At 40.0% G+C, this 25044-nt stretch overlaps 1 protein-coding gene across 1 annotated transcript in view; it reads left to right on the top strand.

Moving 5' to 3' along the window:
• The first annotated feature begins 512 nt into the window (after nucleotides 1–512).
• ST6GALNAC3 (ST6 N-acetylgalactosaminide alpha-2,6-sialyltransferase 3) overlaps nucleotides 513–25044 on the top strand; it is a 400079-nt gene continuing 375547 nt past the window's right edge. Inside the window, exon 1 of the mRNA XM_047085699.1 lies at nucleotides 513–787. Coding sequence (XP_046941655.1) covers nucleotides 623–787 — 165 coding nt within the window. The 5' untranslated portion in view covers nucleotides 513–622. The remainder of the gene's footprint in view (nucleotides 788–25044) is intronic.

The following is a 25044-nucleotide window of genomic DNA, read 5'->3' as shown; positions in this document are numbered from 1 at the left end:
CATGAGACTGTAATGTGATCAAGAAATAAATCGTTATTGTGTTTTAAGCCACCCAAATTTGATTTGGGGGTTGTTATGTTACTCTGTGTTAATTAACAATGAAGTTCCACCTTGGTTTTGTTTCTCAGTATTATTATGCAGAGAAAAATATTTGACCTGAAAACAGTGAACACAGTAACCAATGGAAGTACGTGTGCCAGTGTCTGCCCTATTAAGAACATATTCCTGGGGTGCCTGGGTGGCTCAGTCAGTTAAGCATCTGACTTCGGCTCAGGTGATGATCTCATGGTTTGTGAGTTTGAGCCCCACATCAGGCTCTGCACTGTAAGTGCAGAAGTGAAGGGATTCTCTCTCTACCTCTCTCTCTGTCCCTCCCCCACTTTCTCTCTCTCTCTCTCTCTCTCTCTCTCTCTCTTTCTGTTTCTCTGTCTCTCTGTCTCTCTCTCAAAATAAATACATAAACTTAAAAAAAAAGAGCATACTTCTTTTGCTCTACTTATTCCTAGTGGAATCCCAAGGATGTGCTAACTTACGGGCCAATTGAGCGTATGTCAGAAATCTTGTAAAATCACATGCACACTAAAACAACAAATAAATACACAATGTCTTAGAGAGGTGAGTCATGCCAGGTGTTTGTTCTACCTCTAAAATCTTTAGGAGCCTACTTTCTCTGGATATAACCCAGAAGATGAGAACGTCTACCTTTGGTGGCCATCACCATATGATGGAGGGAAGGCAGACATCAATTCAGGCACATGTTCTTAATTGTGAAAATCCCATGAAAGAGGTGTGTTTGCAGAGTCAAAGCATATGAGTTCCATGTATGACCACCACATAATTTGCTTTAGTTCTTACGTGAATGCATACTTTTTATGACTGTATTAATAAACTGCTTGCCTCTCAGGATTGTTTTGAAAGAAACCCAAGAAAAAGTAATTACCAAAGGCCGTAAAGAGTGAGTTTATAAGTTGTTTTGTGTCCCCCCCTCCCCCCCGGCCCCAATCCTCTCTTTGAGAGGTAGTCATTTTATCACCTGGGTTCCCTGAGAGTTGTGTGGTCTATTATGGTAGCCATTAGTCATATGTTACCATTTAAAGTAAATAAAATTAACAGTTTATTTCCTCAGTCACATTAGCCACATTTCATGTGTGTGGTGGTCACATGTGGGTAGTGGCTACCATGCTGGACAACAGAGATATAGAACATTGTCATCATTGTTGAAAGTTCTGTTAGCACTGGTACAGACAGCTAGCTTTGATATTTTCATCTTTTTCATGATGCAACCACATTTTTAGGTTTTCTCTCACTACTATATATTTAAAAGCGCTTTTCAAAACCAGACAGTAGACCCAGAATGGAGTCACTTATGCTAAGCCTACATCTTCAAACCTAAACTTAAGTACAATTTCAGCTCTCTCAGAAATGGATCTTAAACAAGTCAGTCAGGAATCATCTCATCTAATCATCAGATCATCTCATCTGTCTGATACACCTCTCCCATGCCCTAAAGGAAAGTAACCTTGCAATAACTAATCACCTTTTTTGCCTAGTACAACTTCCCTGTTTCTGTTACCTTCTGTTTATAAAATCTCTTGCCTTGTATAGCTCTTTGGAGTTCCTTTCTATCTGTTAGATTTGATGTTGCCTGATTCATGAATTGCTGAAGAAAGCCAGTAAGATCTTAAAATTACTTAATTGATTTCTTTTTTTAACAGCACTATGGTGTTTTGTTATTGTTATTTGTTTGTGTTTTGCTTTTGTTTTTTTAAGCACATGAGATGTTCTTAAGATTATTGTGATATAAATTGTAGAAAAGGTTGTGGAGTAAATCACAAAAGGAGGATGTCTGAGTACTTATAAAAGGAAATGATGATAATTAGGAGCTATCAAGGGTTCCCTAGGTTAGGTTATGATAGATTCATTTTGTTTTCTTCTATGACTGGCATAATCTAAGCTTCATGAAAGGAATTTTTGCTCTATTTTCTCATTGCTGGGTTCTCAATATTTTCAGTATGCTTGCAGCATAGAAGGTGTTCAATAAATATCTGTTGAATGACTATCAGCGAAATAAGTTTGATGCTGTTCACTTCAGTTTTATTAAAAGAGAAGAGGAAAGTTCTCATACTATCTTTGAAGCAATGGTTGAAGTAATAAGACAGTTGGGTGAGTTGCCAAGTAGTTAAATAATGATAAGTGGCTAATGAAGAGATCATAAGACTTGGAATCAGATATAGACCTACCTTCAATTCTTGGTTCCTCTACTTAACCTGTGAGATCCCAAGCAATCATTTCACTTCTCTGAATCACTGTTTCCTCTTCATCATAATACTTAACATCTTAGGGTTGTTGTGAATATCAAATATGGTGCTATAAAAAGCTAGGATGAAGAAAGCCTTGAAGGTGGTATCTAGTAGAATGTTATGAGTCTCCATTCTGACCTAGCCAATGTTTCTATCTCCATCAACAATGAGGACATATGCTTGAATTTGTGGGTGGCATACCTGTTTTAAGAATCAGATTAAGAGGGACCTCAGTAGACTGAAAAGATAGTCTAAATCGAATCCTTTAAGGTTCAATGAGGAGAAATGCGATGATTTATATTGATTGACTCAAAGGAAAAAATGCAACAGTAGCGGACAGAGGATGTGCGGCTTAACTTCAGTTTGCAAACAAATTGGGGACTTCAGAAACAATTAACGTCATGCACCATGTGATGTGGCTGCCAGAGTTAGTTTTAGCAATAGGAATAAAGCACCCGATGTTGCACATTGGTGCTCCTGAGAAGTTAAAAATGCTGATGACTGGGCCTTTGCCAGAGATTCTAATTTAATTGGCATGGGATGCAGCTTTGACACTGAGATTTTTAACTTTCCCTGTCTAAACTCGCCCCCCCACCCCTCCACCCAGTGATCCTAATGTGCAGCCAAGTTTGGGAACCCCTGGTCTAGGCTGAGCAAGGTCCTGCCTACTTCTGTTTGCTCCATATTTGCACAGTCTATAAATATTACTTGCATGGAAAAATGCATGCTGCATGAGGTTGTGAGTGCCCCATTCATGCTTGGGATATATTCAGGCAATAGTGTCAGGACAGTGAGCAGACTGATAATTGTATCATTCAGGGGAAAGTTGGTTTTCTTAGAGAACGGTAGGAAGAGGTAACAGTCTTGGACATTGCTTGCTTGGTCTGTCTTAGGAAGTTAGATTCAGTTCCTCTCCCTGTCATTCCAGAAGGTGGACAGGGATCCACTGAGTAGAAGCTTTAGGAGGTGGATGTAGAAAAGTGCTTGCTGAATATGGTGCTTTCTAGAGATGAGGGATTGCCAGATTCTGGAGATTGGCAGAGACCTCACAGATTTTATTGTGGATTTAAAAGGCTAATGGGTGGGTTCAACTATCAGAATGTTTTCTTTCACCCTTGACCTCACCTCCTACTCTCTCTTCCATCCTCTGCCTCAGTCATGCTATTCTCATTGTCGTTCTTAGGGCCCCATTCCCCAGCGTGTTCTCCATCTCTGGATAGAGATACCCTTTCTTCATCCTGAGACACTTTTTCTCTAGATATCTGTACAGTTTACTCTCACTTCCCTTAGGTTTTTGCTCAAATCACAGCCTCTCCCTTGATTCTTTATCCCCAATTCTTTTTTGTTTTTTTCTGTCACCATCTGAGATCACACACACACACACACACACACACACACACACACACACACACACACAAAATTTGTATGCCTTCCTTTAATAGATAGTGAGCTTCACATGGTCCAGGACTTCTGTCAGAAGTGTGCACTGATATGTCCCAGTGCCAGAATAGTGCTGGGCTTTCAGAGGTGCTCAAGAAATATTTGTTAAATAAATCTCCAGGATCACCTACTTCTGTAGGATCTCACCAATTGTTTTGATTTTTCTGTTCTGGCCTGGATAAACTTCCTGTTGAGGAGGTTTGGCATCTTTGGATGATAAATTTAGTAATATCTGGGCAGAATGACTACTTTCAAACTGTTTTTCTTTTTTGCTTTTCTCCCCCCACATCAAATGGGAACATCATCCCCTAAACATGAAATATTATTCACTGATTAGCAGTTTTTGGGCAACTGTTGAGGGAAATCCAATACAGAAAGAAAATACGAAACTTCACTGCAGTATAATTTCTTTCTTCTGAACCACGTTGGGTACAGTAAAGGTCAATAATGCACAAGAAAGCTAGGTTTAATTTCTTTGATGTGTAAAAATTAGTGCCTTGTCATCAATTACAGATGCAGGAGGACAAATCACCGGCACATTAAGTTGTTCCTGCTACATAAATTACAAATCTTGTTACAAAAAAAATATTAGCATCATCCCTTGTTATTTTAAAAATGCCAGCTCTGATAAACAGTCAGCCTTGGGCATATATTAAAATGCCCAAATTGTACTAAAATAAATTCAGCCTTTTAAGATAACACCTCATTTTAATTTCATACACGATTAAATCTATCAATTCAAAGGTCTTTTAACACATAAGTTTTGAAGTCATAATAGTATCCTTTAATTCCCTGTGGAAAAACTTAAACCTCTCTCTGCTTCTTTAATAACTTTCTTTTATTGACAGAAAATTTTAAGAAATCCTCTTTTACTTTGTTTTGTGTTCTTGTGTGTTTTTCTCAAGGAGAAGAGGAAATTAAATTGTGATCCCTTTCATTTTTGGAAGGAGATTTTTCCTTTAGTCATAGTCCAGAAGGAGGTTGAAAAAGCTTTGTGAATGAAATATGTTATCTCTATCACAGTCAGATAGTCTAAATTATTGTCCTATACCCAGCAAAATCTTTATTCCTCCTTTCACTGACTTCTGAATTTTTCATTCTTAGCATCAATAGTACCCTCTCACTGCCATCCAGGGTGACTACCTCTCACCTTCCTTGTAACTTGAAGACCTCACTTTGCAAATGTAAATTCGAAGAGACCCAGGCTGTGGTTCTGACAGCCCAACCTGAGGGTTGGGGTGCGGGGGACATGCCTCTTTAGGCAGGGCTGCTCTGTGGCCTTTCCAGGAAGGGGAGGCTTTCCAGCCTGCTGTCCAGCTCAGAGACCTTGGAGGCCTGAACACCTGGATGTCTGATCTCATCAAAATCTCCTTTGAGAGGAAATTCTGTCAACAGATATTTATTGAGTACCTTCGGTGTCTCGGATTCTGTGCTTGGGGCTGGAGGTACGTTGATGAGGAAACCAATATGTCTATAAGATACCTGGCTTAAAGAACTAATGCAACATGTGCATATTACCTCTTTGAAATAAAGAAAGCTGACTACCATTTCCTGAAGAAAACAATTCTGTGTGTGTGTGTGTGTGTGTGTGTATATATATATATATATATATCAGTATTTATCAAATATTTATTGACTTTTTCTTACCCACCTCCTTCTTTCCTCCTCTCTCCTCTTCTTCCTTTGCTCTTCCTCCCTCCCTCCTTCTCTCCCTTCCCTTCATCCATCCATTCATGCATCTTGATTCCTGTTAGCTAAGTACTATATTGCAGTTGGAAGAATTAAGAGCAAGGTCTTTAGAATCAGAAAAACCTATATTTGAATCCTAGCTCTGCCATTCCATATTTCCCATATAGGAATATTGGTTATCACTGCTACCATTATTATTGTTTTTTTTCTTTGTCTTTTTTTTCTTTTTTTTTTTTTTTACTGTAGATAACAATTACTTCTGCTACTTATAGTTATTAATCATTTACCGTATCGGGCACTAAGGGATTTGCATGCATTTTACATTTAGTCCTTATAACAATTCTATGATGTAGATAATATTATTGTCTCCCTTTTATGGCTATGGAAAGTGTGCCTTGAGATTTTTATATAATACGTTGCTCAAGGTCACATAGTAAGTAAAGGAACTGGGACTAGCTTTGTGATTCAGACTTTCTAAGACTCAGTTCCTTCTTTGCAAAAGGAGATACTAATTCCTGCTGAGGAAGTTGCTTGGAGTGACTCAGTGAGAAGAAGTGCTTCACATTTGCAGCTCATTGGGTACCTGGCACATGATAACGTAATAAGTGTTGACACGGTGTATGGCTGATCCTGCTCTGCCTTTAGCTGTCTGGCATTAAGATTTTAGCTATTTCCTAGCCCCCTCCTTAAGTTTGGGACTTTGTTCTTTTTGTTATCCTAGAAAACCCAGGGAAGCCTGAAGTATTTAGGACTCATGAAATGTTTTGGAGGTCCCATGGAATCCTGGGGCAGACGCAGCACGGATACAGATGCAAATCTCTGGGCTTGTAGATGTGAGACCTCTGCCTGGTGTGTTCTCCTAGGTTTTCTCTGCAACTAAGCAGGTGCTGGGGGGCAAGCGGGTCCTTCCAGGGCAGCCTTTCCCTGTGTACAGAAATACGCTCTGTAGAAGCACCACATGGGGGTTTTCATAGTGATGAGGAGCTCTGAAGAGTGGGCTTTGACCATAAGTCGTGAAGTATGTCTTGTAAGTGGAATGAGGCAACTGCAGAAGTGGACGTGGAGAGTGTGTCACATGACAGAATTATTTGTTAGTGTGCAATTTTCTTTCTGTAATTGAGTAAAAGTCCATAATAGAAAGTGAACCGTTTGACACATAGACTTTGCCTCCTGTAACCCAGTTATAGTTCCCGTTTTAAGGAAGTTGGGATTAGAAACTTGGATTTCTAGAGCCCTGGTGAGTGATTCTGAATCTTGCTCTGGAGTCCCGAGTTGCTGTGTGTCCCAGCCCTGGGTCATTCCTGTGACTCATGATAGTTGTTATAGAGAAACCATCTATCAGTGAATGAAGACAAAGCTTATTACTGTTATTAGCAAACACAATTTTGGCTTGAAAGTCTATAATGGCAAACTCTGCTAGAGTAGAAACTTTTATTTTCCCAATTAATTTCTTTTTGATATAATTTTCTCTTAATTTTTGAGGGTTCTATGGTTCACATTTCATAAAAGCTCACTTAATAATCTGATAGATTTTGTCAAAATTTTGAGGACAGGGTAAGACTTCTCAAATATTTGCCTTGAAACTCAGTGGTATGATTACACATAATTTCTTGAAGATCTATCCTAACTTTGTATTTTTGGTGAGATACTAGAGACAAAAAAGAGTGAATTGTGAAGTTATGCATATCATATAAACAAATTCTCATTGTTTATGGCTAATCTTTAAATACATGCATTTTACCCAGAGTCAAAGTAGTTTAGAAGTTTGGTTCATTTTTAAAAAAAGGTTTGTTTGTTTATTTATTTTGAGAGAGAGAGAGCGCAAGATGGGGAGGGGCAGAGAGAGAGGGAAGCAGGCTCCACGCTGTTGGTGCAGAGCCTGATATGGGGCTCAAACTCCAAACTGTGAGATCATGACCCAGCCGAAACGAAGAGTCAGACGCTTAATTGACTGAGCCACCCAGGTGTTCCCAAAGTCTGGCTCATTTTTAAGGTATCTCATGCCTTAATTGAGTTATTCATTCCATTTAGCTAATGATTGATCGAATCATTCATTCCATTTAGTTAATATTTGAGTCTTACTATTTGCCAGGTAATAGGGCTACTAAAAAAGCCTTTGCAGATCTTATAATCTATTGATGTAACATAAACAAATAATAAGATCATTATAATTTAGCGGCAAGAACTGTGAGAGCACATAGTAAGGTGACCTAACTCTGACTTGGGGGAGGGGCAAGGACTTCCTCCTGGAAGAAGTAGGGTGTAAGCCAGGTCCTAGAAGAGTAGTGAGTGTCAACCTGGTAAAGCTGTTGGGGTGTGGTGGAGTAGCGGGTTTGAATCAAAGAAATAGCTCATCCAGATGCCAGGACCTGGGAGCAAGCCATGGTGTTGTTAGGATCTTCCTCTTCTCAGAGATACTTGTAATAGCAAGAACTTGAGATTGTTCCCAGTTGTGACATGTGCAGTTTCAAAAATATTGCAAAAGCTGCCTGGTGAACCCCAATCCCGTCTTGACAGGTGCATAGTCTGATAGGTCCAAATGTGGCAGTCACATAGGCAGTCCTCTGCCCATAGTTGAGGCACAAACCTGTTGAACAGTTTATTCCCACCCAATGGCCAGGTTGCTTTTGGAGTGATTGGTGCAGATTGGTGGTACAGCCTGGGACAGGGATCCTCCTGGGGGTGAGGCAAGAAGTCCTTGTAAATCAAAGGTTCCAGGACTGCTTCTAGTGGGATGAAAGAAGTGATGAGTGTGAGATGGAGGAGTAAATATCAAGAATCTCTCTGGTTCTGAAACCTCCGATGAATAGGAATATTGGAAGCACAAGGATCTGAGTCATGGGGCATAATTCGATTAACTTCCCAAGCTACCTTCAAATTACAAAGTCATATTACATCATAAAATCACAGGGTTTTTTTTTTCTAAAGATTTTTTTCTTTTTAAGTAATCTCTACACCCAACATGGGGCTCAAACCCACAACCCCAAGAACAAGAGTTGTATGAGTTGCATGAATCACAAGAGTCCACCAATTGAGCTAGCCAGGTGCCCCTCATAAAATCATGTTTTATGGTGCAAAGAGCCTTAGACTTGGGAGAAGTTCAAAGAGTCATAGGTTCTAGTTCCAACCACATGCCCTGAGACCAATGATGCACTAACCTTCAGTGAAGCTGTTACTGTCATGTGCTAGCATCACCCTGACATGGATTTGACTATACCCAGGGCAGCCATTTGTGATTGGGCAACTTAAAATACTATGGGAGCAACTATGGCTCTCATCCAGCCTTAGCCTCTTCCTGGGCTTCATAGCTTCCCTCTTCCAGTGCGCCCTGGGAATAATTTTGTTGTATGTCATTCAGATCATCTTCCATCCATCATTCCAAGTCATAGTTCCTTGCCTAAGTGATTCAGCAACAAGGATCCGTGACCCTGTTTTTGCCTGCCTTCCCTCCTTCTTTTCATTTCACATGCTCAGCAACTCAAAACCAAAGAGGAAAGAAAGTGTCTTATGCATTTTTTGTCAGACGTGAATGTAAACTTTGGAGAGATCGGCTTTGTTTCTGTTTGTTCCCTATGATGAATGTTAGGTTTTTCACTTAACTTAGGGGTAGAGATTATTTGTATACTATTAATATAAAAATCCTTTGACTCAAGAAGTATCACTGCTATTTCACACTCCCTGAAAGTTTTTAATTCAGTTCTTGGCATGAACTTTGTGTTGAAAGAATGAACTTGTGTTTTTGGCTCTTTAATGTGAGTGATGAATAGGGGGATGATTGCTGTCTTACTGGGTGGCCATCCTCTTGAAGAGGAGAGTTCTGAAATTTTCATCTATGTGTTTTTTCTCATTTTTGGCCTCAGTGAAAGCTCTTTCTCTAAGTGTTAAAAATGAGACATTTGGAGTGTGCTTTTGGAAGTATCCAGGCCAGGCCAGAGCTTATATAAATCCATGTTACTATCTTGCGGTTGATCAATACAGTTAAGAACCTGTGTGGTGGTGTATTCTAGAATATTGCAACAGCTTTCTGTCATCCTGACACTACTAATTCACCTTTCCAGTCTATCCTGATTATTGATGTTAGGATGCTTTTGTTTTTTCAAGACAATTTGATTATATATAAGCTTTCTGGCTAAAATCTCTCTAGCTTTAAGAATCCTTAAATTAAAAAAAATTTTTTTAATGTTTATTTATTTTTGAGAGAGATTGAGAGACAGAGCACGAGCAAGGGAGGGGAAGGGGTCGAGAGAGGGAGACACAGAACCTGAAGTAGGCTCCAGGCTCTGAGCTGTCAGCACAGAACCCAATATGGGGCTTGAACTCACAATCTGTGAGATTATGACCTGAGTCGAAGTTGGTCACTTAACTGACTGAGCCACCCAGGTGCCCCAAGAATTCTTAAACCTGGATCCACAAATTGCAGTTAGGAAATTGATGAACTCTGAATTTGTATGCAGTTTTATGTATAGAAGATCCAGAGTTTTGGTCAGAGTTCCAGGTATCCTTGATCCACTCTAGAATATCTTAGCTCTTTAATAAGGAACACACCTGCCCTTCTTGACATGTAACCTCCATCTATCATATGATATTCCTTCATATGACCTATTCAACATTTTGAATCACTCTTTTCTAACATATCTCCCTGCTTTTGAATCTGATGATCATTCTGCTTATAATGTCCATTCCTCATCCTTGGCTTTGCATGGTGAACTTCTATTTTACCCTTAAGAATTTACTCCGGGACCACTTTCTCTGGAGAAATTTTATTTCCTTTGCCAGGAACAAAATGATGCTTTCTTATCTATTTGCTGCCTTAATAACACTCATGTTTCTGCAGTAGATTTGAGGACAAGAAATGTATTCTGTTTCTGTGTGTCACCGGTCTAGAGGACTGTGGTGGCCCAAGGTAAATGCTCATTGAATATTTGTTGAACAAATAAGCAAAAGGATGAAAGACACATTCTTTCTTTAGGCGAAGTGAAGATGGACTTACAGAGCCCTAGTGCTGGAGTCAGTCTTGCCTTCCTGTAGACAAATGGTTTATGTAATCTGGACATCAAGTGCCTGCCCCTGGATGAGTATGTTGGTCTCCTATTTTCATTATGGTACACTGATTCTCCGTTCAACACAAACAGGTTATAATGGATTCTTCTAAGTTTTATGAAAAGATTTCTGGTGCTAGAGATTGATTTGGGTACTTACAAGCTTCTCACTAAATCTCCAAGAGGAACAAAGGGGACAAGGCAAGTGGAAAGATTTCTTCTTCTTTTTTTTTTAAGTTTATTTATTTATTTTTGAAAGAGAGAGAGCGTGAGCATGAGCAGGGGAGGGGCAAAGAGAGAATGCGATTCCAAGCAGGCTCTGCACTGTCAGGACAAAGCCCAATGCTCGAACTCATGAACTGTGAGATCATGACCTGAGCCAAAATCAGGAGTCAGATGCTTAACTGACTGAGCCACCCAGGCACCCTGAAAGATTTCTTTTAAATAAGCCCTTTGAAAAGTTCTGCATGGCAAGATCGCCTTCATCTCATATTAAAATGTACTGTTTGTCACCAAGTGACTTTGGATGGTGTGTGAATCCCTTATATGAAAAGAGATCTGGTCTGGTATTATGGTCCCCTGGAGATTTAGTTGATACTGTGGACAGTGATGACAGTGGAGAACCCAGGAAAGTCAGCATGGTTCAGACTGCATAGATGTCTACCTGACATTATAATACAGGGAGCTACCTACACAGGTGGCTGCCCCCTGATTTGTGCATTGGGAACCTGGATTAAGCAACAGATAGTGTAGTGATTCTTGTAATGCTCTTCCGAAGCCCTCTTTTATTTTTCATCTACTGAGAAACAGAGCACCTACCTGCTAATCCATGAGGCAAAGACTTCCTTATTTCAAAATATATTTGATGCAATCAAAGTCTACTATGCCCGAAGAATCTAAAGGACTTCTAAGTTTGCTGAAATGGGTTTTAATCTAATATTTAAATCTTATGCCTTCTACCCAAAGAACAACTCCTCCCCAGTCCCCATGCCTGTATGTGGATGCCAGAAATTTCATAATTAGAAACTTGTTGCTTTAAGGCTTGATCCCTTGTGAAGAATGCATTATGCTTTCTAAGCGATGTGCATATTAGTCTGAATAAGTCTATCAGAGGTTCCTGTCCTGAGATTAGCCATCGATGGAGACGAGAAAGAGAGCTGGTGCAGACATCAGGGGAAAAACAGGCCCATTAAAGAAGGAGAAGAACACCCCCAACACCCCCTCCTCTTTCTCTCTCTCTCTCTCTCTCTTTCTCTCTCTCTCTCTCTCTCTGACACACACACACACACACACACACACACACACACACACACCCTAATAGCACTTAAGGCCACCAAAGGTAGCACTGCCTATGTCACCATTCTGAAGGCAGTTTCTAACGTGCCATCTGCTTCACTGGATTTAGAGAACCTAGTTAATGCACTCTCACATGATAAGTGTATGATGTTACTTGGATAATAGCTTGTGGGGAAGTGGGGTAAATAGTTTGCTAATAAGTTTCATGTATCTATGATTGCACAATGGAGAGAAAATCATGACAAATGGGGATGAGAGGGCAGTGAGTGTTGTATGGGAACCAACGATTTAAGCTTTGAAAGTAGCCATTCTGTTGTAAGAGGCACTTTCTCCTCCTTTAGGCATCTTGCTCACTGCCTCATTCTACCCCACTCCGCCCACCCACATACCAGTTGCCCAAAATACTCACAAGTGTTTTCCTTTAACATTATTTTTGTATTTAATCCTCATGAAGGTTAATAAAGTCCTCTCTCTCTATGTGGTGTGAAAACATAACCAATGACTTTATTGGTGCAAATATATTATAGCTGCTTTGACATTTATGTTTTCAGCCCTGATAGATGAATGATTCTGATGAAAGTAAATCAATGGTACCCAGACTGTGAGTATAAAACACAGCGCTCTGGGTTTTCTTCTTGTCTGGCAGATAGTGGAGGGCGAGAAATACTGAAATTTGACTTAATACTCTGTGTTTTCTTTGAAAAAAGAGAATTCGCTTTGTTTTGTTTCCTAAAGTATATCTTTGATCAATGTTTGGCCCAGCCCTTAGTGGCAACATAAGGATGGATTTCCCTCGTATGTGGATCTATTTGCTTTCATGAGAGCCTAGGTGTTTTCTCTTGGTCTAGTTGGAATGACTTCTTTGTTTCTTCTAGAGGGTTTCAATCAATTAAAAGTAATTACAAATATAGTTATTAAACAGCTTGTTTGTGTTGGCAAATGTAATTTATTTGGGTCCCAATAATTGGAAATACCAGAGAATAAGTCCAGTTCCTGGGTTGGGTTTTATTCACTTTGGTGTTAAAAAAGAATAATATTTACAGTGAAAATAAAAAACCAATACAACTGGAAATGTCAGTTGGAAACTGGAAATGACATGTACATTCTGGAAGTGTATCCCTGTTTTCTTTTAATTCTGCACCCTGGAATGCCCTTCTTTACTTTGTCTCCTTCCTCTACATTCAGGAGAGCTATGGCCCCAATCAGTCAAAAATGGATACTGGCCGTATGCATCCAGCATGGTGCTGGTGCCTGGGCTGAATGTTAGCCTTCCCAGGTCCTTCCTGGAAGAATTAATTGCCTTCTCAATTGGGATGCCTAAGAATTTCAAGATCAATCTCTCTCATGTCATTTATCACATATTATTAAAACTGTTTGTCTGTTTGTTTGTCCAGCTTAATTTCTTACTAGACAGTGAAGTCCTTGAGGGCAGGGTCTGTATTTACCCATCTTTGTATCTTTATCACCAATTTGGCACCTAGTGCAGAGACAGCACTTGATAAATATTTGAAAAAAGAATTAAAATTTTAGAGGATATTTAGTATTTTCATTCCAGATACATGCAAATGTGTCCTTGTGTCATGAGCATACAAGTATTTAAATCCCATTCACTGGAATGTATTTTAGCATCAATTTAGTTTGTCACCCTAATATTGAATGGTATGAGTTTCTGACCTGCAGTTAAAAAATCTCTAGGGAAAGGGTGCCTGGGTGGCTCAGTCACTTAAGTGTCAGACTCCTGGTTTTGGCTCAGGTCATGATCTCACGGTTCATGGGTTCTGGCCCCATGTCAGGCTCTGTGCTGCCAGTGTGGAGCCTGCCTGGTATTCTCCCTCTCGCTCTCTCTCTGCCCCTCCCCTGCTCTCTTTCTCTCTCTCTCTCTCTCAAAATAAATAAATAAACTTAAAAAAAAAATCTCTTGAGAAGAAAATTTCAAAACTTGTTACTCTTGTTAAAAGTTCAATTACAGTAATAATCATCTCCAAAGGGTAGGGTAAATACCCTAAATACTAGGGTATTCTAGTAATACTTGCTCTCTTGTGACCAGAGAGTGTATATTCAAAATGCTACAAGAGATTCGCACCTATGACTATACAGAAACCTTGGAAAGTCTTGTGCTGAGTTCCTTTATAGGGGATGTGGTTTCTAGAATTTGTGTTCAGGGGGAAAATATCTAAAACCTGCAAGTACTCATTTGTGGAACATTTAATTTCATTACTTCGTTAACAAAGTGTGTATCTGGAGGTAAACACCAATCAGCTACAATTATGCTTCAGGCCCAGGAGAATTGAGGTTAGGATGTCAAGGCAGAAAGATGCCTATTGTAGCAAAATGCATTTGCTCTAGATGAGGAGAGATTTTTCTATTGAAATGTTGAAATAGACCATGGCACAGAGGTTTGCCTACTACTTAAAAATTTTTAAGAACATTATAGTTCAAGAGTGCCAAATTTTAAGCAAAGTCTTGTGATTTCAGTAATACTATGAATCAGATCATGACTCCTATAAGAACAAGGTCTCTGAGGAAAGTAGAGCTTTCCCTCACACACTTACTCTTACGTTCTCATTGTTCTCTGTCTTGCATTAACCTGGGAAGTTGATGACACAAATCCGATTCTTTTCCTTAAATACTTGTATTAACCAGGTCAGTTCATAGGTGACCCCAGAAGGAAATGTGCATTTCTTTAACGTTTATTTGAGAGAGAGAGAGAGAGAGAGAGACAGACAGACAGACAGAGACAGAGACAGAGACAGGGTGCGAGCAGGGGAGGGGCAGAGAGAGAGGGAGACAGAGTCTGAAGCAGGCTCCATCCAGGCTCTGAGCTGTCAACACAGAGCCCGACGTGGGGCTCAAACTCACAAGTTGTGAGATCATGACCTAAGCCAAAGTCAGATGCTCAACAGACTGAGCCACCCAGGCACCCCTGGAAACATCCGTTTTGAGCCAATGCATGTGAAGCCTTCTTTCAAATTTATTTCTGCTCTACTTTATGTTCAACTTAATCCACCCCATTTCCTTGTCTGTTCTCTGCTTTAGGTCAAACTGTAGCAGCGTTTTAAAACTCTGTAGGAAGCAGGTCTCAGAACTCTAGAGGAACAATTATATCAGTCTTGCAAATTATTTTTTAATTATCCATTCCTCAGACATCCCACTTGGTTTACTTCCAGGAAAAATGTTATCTCTGTAAATGAGATGTGCTTTCTATTGTAAGAAAACATAAAGTGTGTAACTCTTTTTGTTTTAGCTGAGAGTAAATTTAGATTCAAATTGTTTGCTGTATATTAGTTTGTAAGTTTGAAATGAAGCAACATAAACAATGGTGTTGGCCTGGAGAAGCTCACAGCAGTCAGAGAGAGAGCCATGTATGCTGATGATCATTCTCAGGTAATAAATGTTGAATAGACATTTGAACAGTTAATAAGGCAGCTTGGAGAATGGAGCTGCCTTTAGATAGGCTTTATCAGATTCAGATTAGATTCACCAGTATCATATTTAATGTGCCTGTTCTGCTTTCATTTAGGGCTGAGAGACTAAATATACAAACAGGCAATGTGCCAGACCATACATAAAAGTAGACTTTGACCAATGACCCCCAGCAATCTGTCTAGGAAACTAACCTCTATCTATAATAAATACCCAGGCAGCCAATTGCTATAAATTAGACTTTTGAAAGTCAGACTGCTATCTCTAGTAACAGTCCAGGAAGCTAAACAATAACTTCTATAATAATCAGCCATAAATGGCCAGGGCTTGATTAATGACTGACAACTTCCCTCATTCATGCTTCTTCTTCTAAGTTGGGACCAATCAGAGAAAGCCAAGTATGTTCTCCTCATCAGTTACATAAGACGCCTCATATCTAGTTCACCCATCCCCAGTTTCCTCACTCCAGCAGCCTCCAATCAGGGCACACCCAAAGCCTTCCCTTTTTTCCACTGTGAAGCTCTTCCACTCTTCTGCTTGCCTTTGAGTCTCTGCCAAAATACAAGTGACAGTGGCTGACTCCCTTGCTGAATAGTAGGCTCTGAATTAACTACCCTATGCTTACTCTCATTTGGTTGGTCTTTGCTTATTTCCACTGGGCCCAGTTGGACAAGGAATGATATTATTCAGGAGCACTCCTTACACTTTGCAGGTGGGTGATTCTGTGTGGCTGTTGCTGATTTGGTGCATTAGAATTTCCTAGCTCTGAGGGAGCTGTGGTTGGCCTGAGAGAGATGCACCATGGCCCCCAGTTGCCATTTAATGTGTGGAAAGGGCAGAGCAGTAAAGCACGTTACTAAATGTCAATGCACCATCTGATGGTGCACCCCATTCTCATGGCACCAAGTAGGGAGAAGCAGAGGGCCTCTTTGTCACAGAGATCAATGGCCAATGGCTTTTTTTTTAATGTTAGAATATAAAGGAAAACCTTTTCAAATATTACTCTCAAAAGATTTGAGGATACCTCAGCAGGTCACCAAAGGGCTAGTACTTGCTTATAGATGAGTTGGCTTCGAAGCTTCGACTTCCTCATACTCTTGTTTGTACTGATAATAGGACCCAGTACAACAAGACTGGGAAACAAAAGCAAGTCTTTTCTTTCTAATGAAAATTCAATGACATTTCAGCAATGACCTCTCCTTAATACTTAAGTAGCACATATTAATACTAAGATGAGAAGCTGGAAAATTGCCTAAGAACAGTTTGAAACCATATCACACCTTCTTTTGTTATTATATTTGTTTTTTTCTGCATTGAGTACATTATCTGCATTCACTCTGTTATTACTATATATTAAAAATTGCAATTATGGAGCTTTCATAAAATAAAAGAAGGATGCAAAAATGCCTAAACATTGTTCATGGTGAAAGATCTACAGTATTTTAAAATTATCTTTTATTTTATTAGTTGAGCTTTTAGGATTCTATGGCAATATGCTAGAGTCCAAGTGTTTCTTCAAAATAATTGAATTTTATGCAATTAGGATTGGGTAAGCCTACTGAATTATGTCAGTTTATAGCAAAAGCATGAGATGACCATATTAAATTTCATATTTTGGTTTTTGGTTTCCCTTCGTTTTTAAGACTTGAGATATGTTAAGTCTTGTATATCTATTTGCCATATATATAATTATATCTTATGTATGTAGATATATAATGACTGTGAGATAGATGCCTGTTAGTAACTGATGAATTATCCTCATCTCTGTGATCAGAAGAAATACATTGGAAAGATCAAAGTCAATTTTGATTTGTCAGCTGGCAAGTATTTCTTGAATTTGAAGAATTATAACAATAGCAACAATAACAAAACAGTAACTGCCGTTTGTTCAGTGCTAACTATGTATTAGGCACTGATCCTTGGTGCTTTATTCTATTTACCTTAAATGGTAGTTTTTTGTGAAGGTCACTGTAATAATTCCCTTATAGCTTATACATGCACACTTACAATGTAAATTTGATATCTATCCCTTCCCACTCCATGAGGGGAGGGGAGTCTGTTTTCCTACTCTTTGAATCTAGGTTAAATTCATGACTTTCTTTGACCAAGTGACCAAGGTGGAAAGGATGTTTTGCACTTTGCAAGCCAGGGGCCAAGAGGACCCACTCGTTGCTCTCTTACCCTCTTGAAACACAGGGCTAGGATGAAAGACCATGCAGAATGTGAGGTCCAGCCAAGAGGTAGCATGACTCTTATGAGTAAGCCCATATTAGCGTGGGTTCTCGAGAGAAACAGAACCAATAAGACATATCTAGGTCTAGACTTATAAAAATATTTATTATAAAGAATTGGCTTGTGCAGTTATGGGGCCTAAGAATTCCCAGCATCTGCAGCTGGCAAGCTGGAGACCAAGGAGAGCCAATTATATAGTTTGAGTCCAAGTTCAAAGGCTTCAGAAACAGAAGAGCCACAGGTTTAAGTTCCAGTCTGAGTGTGAGTGCAAAGGCAGGAAAAGACTGATGTCCCTGTTCAAATGTAGTCAAAGAGAGCAAATTTTCTCTTACTCAGCCTTTTTGTTCATTTAGGTCTTTAATGGATTGGATCCGGCCCACCTACATTGGGGAGGCCAGTCTGCTTTGTTCAGTCTACCTATTCAAATGTTAATTTCATTCAGAAACATCTGCACAGACACGCCCAGGATAATATTTGTCAAATATCTGGGCACCCCATGGTCTAGTCAAGTTGATACATAAAACTAGCACAAAGTCCATCTTAAACAACTCAGGTCAAGCTGAGCCACCAAATGACTACAGGCAAGACCCAGTTCAAATTGCTGTTCCACTGAATTGTAAGCCAAGAAAATGGTTGTGTTTTTAAAATTTTTGTTATTTTTTAATTTTTAATTGTGGCAAAATATGCATAACATAAATTTGCCATCTTACTCATTTTAAGTGTACAATTCAGTAGTGCCAAATATATTGATATTGCTATACAACCAATTTCCAGAACTTTTCCATTTTGCAAAATGGAAACTCTGCATGCATTAAACAACTCCACATTTCCCCTTCCCACCAGTCCCTGGCACCTACCATTCTATTTTCTGTTTCTATGAGTTTGACTACTCTAGATACCTCATATAAGTGCAATCATGCAGTATTCATCTTTTTGTGACTGGCTTATTTCACTTATAATGTCCCTAAAGGTTTATCTGTGTTGTAGCATGTGTCATGATTTCCTTTCTTTTTAAGGCTGAATAATATCCCATTGTATGTATATACCATTTTTTGTCCATTTATCTCTCAGATGTTTGGGTTGCTTTCAGTTTGGCTATTGTGAACAATGTTGCTATGAACACGAATGTACAAATATCCCTCTAAGACCCTGCTTTTAATTCTTTTGGTTATGTACCCATAAGTGGTATTGGTGGATCATATGGTAATTCTATCTTTAAAATGGTTGTTGTTTTAAGCCATTAATAATTAGGCAGTTTATTATATAATGACAGCAGAAACAACTAACTGAGTTTGTGCAACAAGAGTTAGAGTTTGAGTTGTGCAACAAGAGTTAGTTACTATCATCATTCCCATTTTATAAGAAAAAAACAAGTGTATCCAAAGGCAGGAACAGGGTTTGCACAGAACAGGGCCAGCCTTTAATCTCTGGAAGTCTGGCATCAGAATCCAGCTTTTTGGCACAGCACGATGTAGTACTTTACAAAAAACATGTTCAGAATTGTTTTATTTATAGTGGTCTACACTGGACAGAGAGAAGAAGCATCAGTAACCAGCAACATTGAAAAGATGACTATCTATGACTAATGTAGCTCAAGGAACTGTGCTTTCCCAAAGGTGACAGTATTTATTCATCATATGGTAGCATCTTAGTCTGTTAGGACCGCTATAACAAAATATGACAGACGGGGTGGCTTATAAACAACAAAAATTTATTTCTCACAATTTTGGTGGCTGAGAAGTCCAAGATCAGACTGCTAGCCTGGTCGTGTTCTGGTGAAGCCTTTTTCCTGATTCACAGCAGATGCTTTCTTATTGTGTCCTCATGTGGTGGAAAGGATAGGGAATCTCTCTGAAGCCTCTTTTTTAAAGGCAATAATCCTATTCATGAGGGCTTTGCTGTCAGGACTCAATTACCTCTCAAAGTCTCCACACTCTAATACCATCATATTAGCTGCTAGGATTTTGACACATGAATTTTGAGGGGGACACAAACATTTAGAGCATAGCATGTGCCTCTGGGCTTATTTCTGTGTTGTCAGCAGGACTTAACCTAGTGTTGGTGGGAATAGTACAGGGATGACAGAGACCATTCACTCTATTCCATGGCTATTGGGTACAGCTGAGCAAGTTGCACCAGAACGAAGGGACTTGCCTGGAGGGGGTGGGCATGAATGGGTTCTGAATCCCAGGCCACATTCCACTCAGGTGGGACCAAGCCATCTTGGCCAAAGGAGGAAGGGCTCTTTATCCAATTTACCCTCCTAGAGTGGCTCCTTTGTGCAGTTTATCTGACAAGAAGAACTTCTTTCTCTAAGATCCTCTGTGTATGCTGCTTCAAATCCCTCTTACCCAGGATAGTGGACTACTACTACTATTCATAGTCGAGCTATGAATAACTTGCTCTCAGTGCCCTCTCTCCCCAACAGCAAGTCCCTGCCTCCCAGCACTGGGTGACTATTGTACCTCCTCCACTGGGGTAAACTGTGTCTTGGAAACGACCAGATAAGACCTATGTTTGGCAGTGATGAACTCTTGCCTTGAGTATTTACGCAGGGCTTGAGTGGTTAACCGGAGCTAGCCAAGTAGGGAGAGACCCAGATGAACCTTTAGTCAGTATGAAATCCAGAAGGATAATTCTACTCTAGGAACTTAAAGCCTTTGGCTTTGGAACCAGAGCAATTTCTGGTTTTACCACTTAGGAACCATGTGATTTTAGGCGGTGCACTTAGCCTTTCCAAGCCGTCAGACACAGACACATGAGAAGTGTTATATCCCATGTTATAGGATCAGAACAAAGTCTCTAAATGGACTGGAATAGTGCCCACTTTATAGGAAATACTCAATTCGTGTTTGCTACTGCTACACTATACCCGTTCCCCCCTTATTCCTTCCTTCCTTAACTTCCTCCTAAATTCTTTTCCAGTAATAATTATGTCAATATTGGAACTATTTTAACTAAAACCACCACAAGTACTAATAATTCTTACAATGTTAGCACCAGAAGAGTCCAGTTCAGTCAGATTTGGTGGTATCTCATATGATTAAAATTAAGAGAGTAATGAATAAAACCTACTTTTGATTCCAAAAATTTACCTGCCCGGGTATAAGATACACGAGATGTATATTAGCAGCAACATTATAAAAAAAAGACATAAAAATTTCATTTGAGAATAATCTAGCATCCATTGGCCAAAGCAAGCATACAGGCCGCCCTGAAATGAGGAGTGATGAAGGGCATCCATCAAATATGAGGCCAAAGCAAAGGGTGGGCATATATGTCTTTACAAGAGAGCAGAGAATTGTGACCTCTGATTTAATCTAATCACAAGGGGTATGAACTGGTATGGATGAACAGTTGTTTGGGACATTTATCTCTTAAATGGGCAGTGACCATATTTGACGGGTTAGTGCCAGTGTGGAGCCTATTAAAAAATTTTTTTTAAATGTTTATTTCTGAGAGAGAGAGAGAGAGAGCAAGCACGAGCAGGGGAGGGGCAGAGAGAAAGGGAGACACAGAATCCGAAGCAGGCTCCAGGCTCTGACCGCTCAGCACAGAGCCCCATGAAGGGCTCCAACTCACAAACGGTGAGATCATGACCCGAGCCAGATGCTTAACCAACTGAACCACCCAGGTGCCCCAGTGTGGAGCCTATTGTTAAAGATTTCAAGTATCACTCCTTGTTGCCAAGCATTGTGCTAAGGGCTTCATCTATAGTGTATCATTTATTCTTCAACACTGACCCTATATGAGATGCATTTATCAATGGGAAGTGTCTTAGGGCTGCTGTAACAAATTACCATAGACTGGGCGGCTTAAATGGCAAACTATTTCTCATAGTTTTAGAGGCTGAGAAGTCCAATATCAAGGTGGAGATCTTAGAGTCCAAGTTTAAGACCTGGTGACTGGTGAGGCCCTTTTCCAGTATATCCTCAACATGGTGGAGAGAACACTAAGAGAAAGAGCTAGCTCTCTTCCTCTTCTTATAAGGGCACGAATTCCACCATTAGGGTTCCACCTTCATGCCCCGATTATCTCCCAAAAGTCTGCACCTACAAATGCCATCATGCAGGGTTTCAACATATCAATTTGAAGGCGGGGTGGGGGGCCACAAACACTCATTCCAGAGCAGGACACTATATCCACCAAGGGCAAAAATGAACAAATAATCCTTCTTTGTTTATGTGTAAAGCACAGATGTACGTAACAATAATAAACACATATTCAGTTTATCTATCGTATTACATTCAATGGGGGGAAATTAGAAAAGATAACTAAAAGAGCTTTTTGTGGGGGCAATAATTTTTAAGAAGCCTAAGAAGTACTGCCATCTGGTATTTTTATGAAATAGATGTTTAAACGTAGGTTGCGAGATTAAATAATTTGCCCAAGAACACAAAATGATTAGGTGGGAAAGCTCTGACTCAAACCCTGCGTGACGCAAAAACGTGCTTTTTATTCAGTACACTGCACTGCTTGATCTGAGGGTGGGAAAATGGCAAGCTCTCTAACCTCCCACCCGCTTCCAGGTGCTTTTTGGCTTCCTTTCCTCCCAAATTACTCTGTGTCCTCCCCCTAGTGGTGGTGGCCTGGGCCCTGTTTTCTCCTCTAGATTCTGAGCCAACCTCCTCTCCCATCCCTGCCCTGCCTCTGGAGCTTAATTGTTAGCTGAGTAATGCCCCAGGAGAAATTTTGGTTCCTGGTTTGGAGGAGGAGGTATTTGCATTTTAATGCATGTTCAGAGGAATTGCCCAAAAGACTGGCTCTTTCTCAGTGGGATTTCAGGGTCTCTCCCAGGCCAATGAGAAGCAATTTGTAACCGCGTGCTTTGCAGAACCACACAGCAAATCATAGCAGGAAGGGAGCCGTCTAGCTCTAACCGAAACCCTTTGTGCTCTGTATCTCCATCTGACCCTCTTGACTAGAATCTCCTGCTGTTATACTGTGAACTGGGCTCAACGCCTGAGTTTCTCTGTGTAGCAACTCCAAGAACATTCAATCTTAAAGCACATTTTATAGTACACAGAGGCAGCCACGAGAAACACTTTGTTGTTACTTTGAAAGGTGTTGCTTTGCAAGAATTACATAGACAGCCTCGGCTTTTTAACTAGGGTTTCTAGGATCAATTCGTCAGGAATGAGTGGATTCCTTTCTCTTCTTCCCAAAGGGCCCATGGAGGATGAGGAATATAAGCAATAATAGCAAATCAATCAAATTTACATTTAAATGCTTTCCTCACAAGAGCACTCTAGAGGGCCCTACTTAGATAATCAGATGCTAACATCCTTCCCCTCTCTCCAGAACCAAGAAGAGTGGGTTCCAACATCTCCACAGAGATGCTAATGGTTACACCTGAGGAAGCAGGAACTCAACACATGGACACTCTGCAGAGGGCACCAAGAGTCAATCACTCAACTGATGGTCTCTGGTTCTCAAGAGAAAAGCAACAACTGCTCTGAGCCATTGCTCAAAAGAGAAAAAAGATTACTCCCCACATTTTCAGTGCCCAGATTCATGCATGTGCCAAGTGCTAAAACTTAGCTGTCTTGGATGCCTGGGAAAGCTAGGGTTATTTTCTTAGAACAGGAGGTATATAGGTGTCTCTCACTTCATTTGATAGATAAATCCCTATGCCCCACTTTCCCCATCTTTAAAATGGGGATCATAAAGAATACTCTGCTGTAATACTTTGCTGGGGCTGCTATAACAAAATCCTACAAACAGGGTGGCTTAAACAACAGAAATTTCTTGTGTCACAGTTCTGGAGGCTAGAAGTTCTGGAGGCTACAAGTCTTAGATCAAGGTGTTAGCAAGGTTGGTTCCTTCTGAGGGCTTTGGGTGGCTTATTAACAGTCTTTGGTGTTCTCGATCTCTGCCTTCATCTTCACATGGTATTATCCCTGTCTACATGTCTGTATCCAAATTTCCCCTTTTTATAAAAGACACCAATCATATTGGATCAGGAGCCCGTTCTATTCCAATATGACCTCATCTTAGTGTAACTAATAAATCTGCAGTGACCCTATTTCCAAATAAGGTGACATTTTTAGGTACTGGGGTTTAGAATTTCAAATATGAATTTGAGGACGGGCACACACTTCAACCTTTAACACCTCACAGGTTATTGTGTGGATTAAATGAGTATATAAACTGCTATATGAGAGTCTGCTCTAATGATTACTGGTAAGTAGGCATCCTAAGAATAACAACAATTATGATTACTGTTTGAGGACCTACTATGTGTCAGGGACTATTGCTGTATTTCTTTCTAACCCTCATAGAAACTTTCAAAGTAGGTTCTTTATCTCCAGTATCCCCAGGGTAAACTGAGGCTGGAGAGGTGATATGATTTTCATGTGGCTGAAGCTTCACAAGTTGTTTGTGATTGTAAACAAGACAGAAGCCCAACTTGATTGTGAAATGCTTTGAATAATGGAAGAATGTTTCAAAAATGTATTAACTCTTATCTTGCTTTTGTATGTAAATGCGATTTTCTGTGTAATGTATGGAGTTGGTGTAATCAAGGATTCACCATGATTTTTTTAGACAGGAAGCTTGACTGTTGCATATAAACTGTTAACTAAACAGACATAAAAATAGTCATTTTGATCTTGTCAACAATATCTTTAAAATAGTGGTGGGTTTCCAATTTAGTTAACATTCTGGGAACAGTCCCTGATATTGTGTAAGGAATCTGCAGAACAATAAAATGGGAGTCCTGCCTTCAGAAAGCTCATGGTTGGATTCAAGAGTGTGCTGAGGGGCTGGGCTACTGGCCAGGATTGGAATAGGTTTGGCTGAGTGCAGGAGGGCTGGAGTCCAATGAGGAAGAGTCAGATTGATGGTTAGTGGGGAGGGTGCAGAGGGACCTACATGGAGTCAATGAATCACTTCAGGTATTCTTACACTGAAGAGAATCTTACTTTTATGGCAAGTGCAGGGAGGTGGAGATCCATTTCAACTGTGTCTTTGGGCTCATGGAAAGGGCCAGTCAACAAAACTGAAAGGTTTGAGATACACTTATCTATACTAATCCATGCCTGATTTTCCAGAAATATGGTAGAAGTTAAATGGGTACCATAGGCCTAGAATTTATCAGGTAGTCACTGCAAATGGAGGAATGAAAACCAATTGTTTTCTCATAGGGCCATCTTTCATTGAAACTCAGAAGGAATGGAAGGAATTTATTTAAGGGACATTTAACACCCAGTAACCCACCAGGACTCCTGACAAAATGAATATTTTCTGGAGACGGGAATGCTGGGTTTGGTGCCATGTGCAAAAGTGAATGTGGCAGAGTCCTTGCTTTCAAAAAGCATATAAGTCTTAGGGGAAGATAGATACTCCAAACTTTTCTCCGCACTTGTCTGAATATGAAACACTTCCTGCTCTCAAATGAATTATGCTGATGTTGATTAATGATAATGGAATAATATTACTTTGCATTTAGAGGATGCTTTTAACTTTTCAAAGTGCTTTCCCATACTGTTTTTTTCTGCCAGCCTGTCAAACAAGCTTGGGTGTGGATTTAGGCTGGGCTGACACCCAAAGTGGCACAGGATTTTCAGGACCCCGGCCTGGTTGCCACTTTTCTGAGAGCAGTGACTGTCTCTGGTCATGCCTTC

The sequence above is a fragment of the Lynx rufus genome, unplaced genomic scaffold (assembly GCF_022079265.1).
Source record: "Lynx rufus isolate CCGP_SWC_20201006 ecotype Redwood Valley unplaced genomic scaffold, mLynRuf1.p SCAF_2, whole genome shotgun sequence".
In the NCBI taxonomy this organism is placed as follows: domain Eukaryota; kingdom Metazoa; phylum Chordata; class Mammalia; order Carnivora; family Felidae; genus Lynx; species Lynx rufus.
The sequence above is the reverse complement of the archived record's forward strand: the minus strand, read 5'-3'. Positions and strand labels throughout refer to the sequence as shown.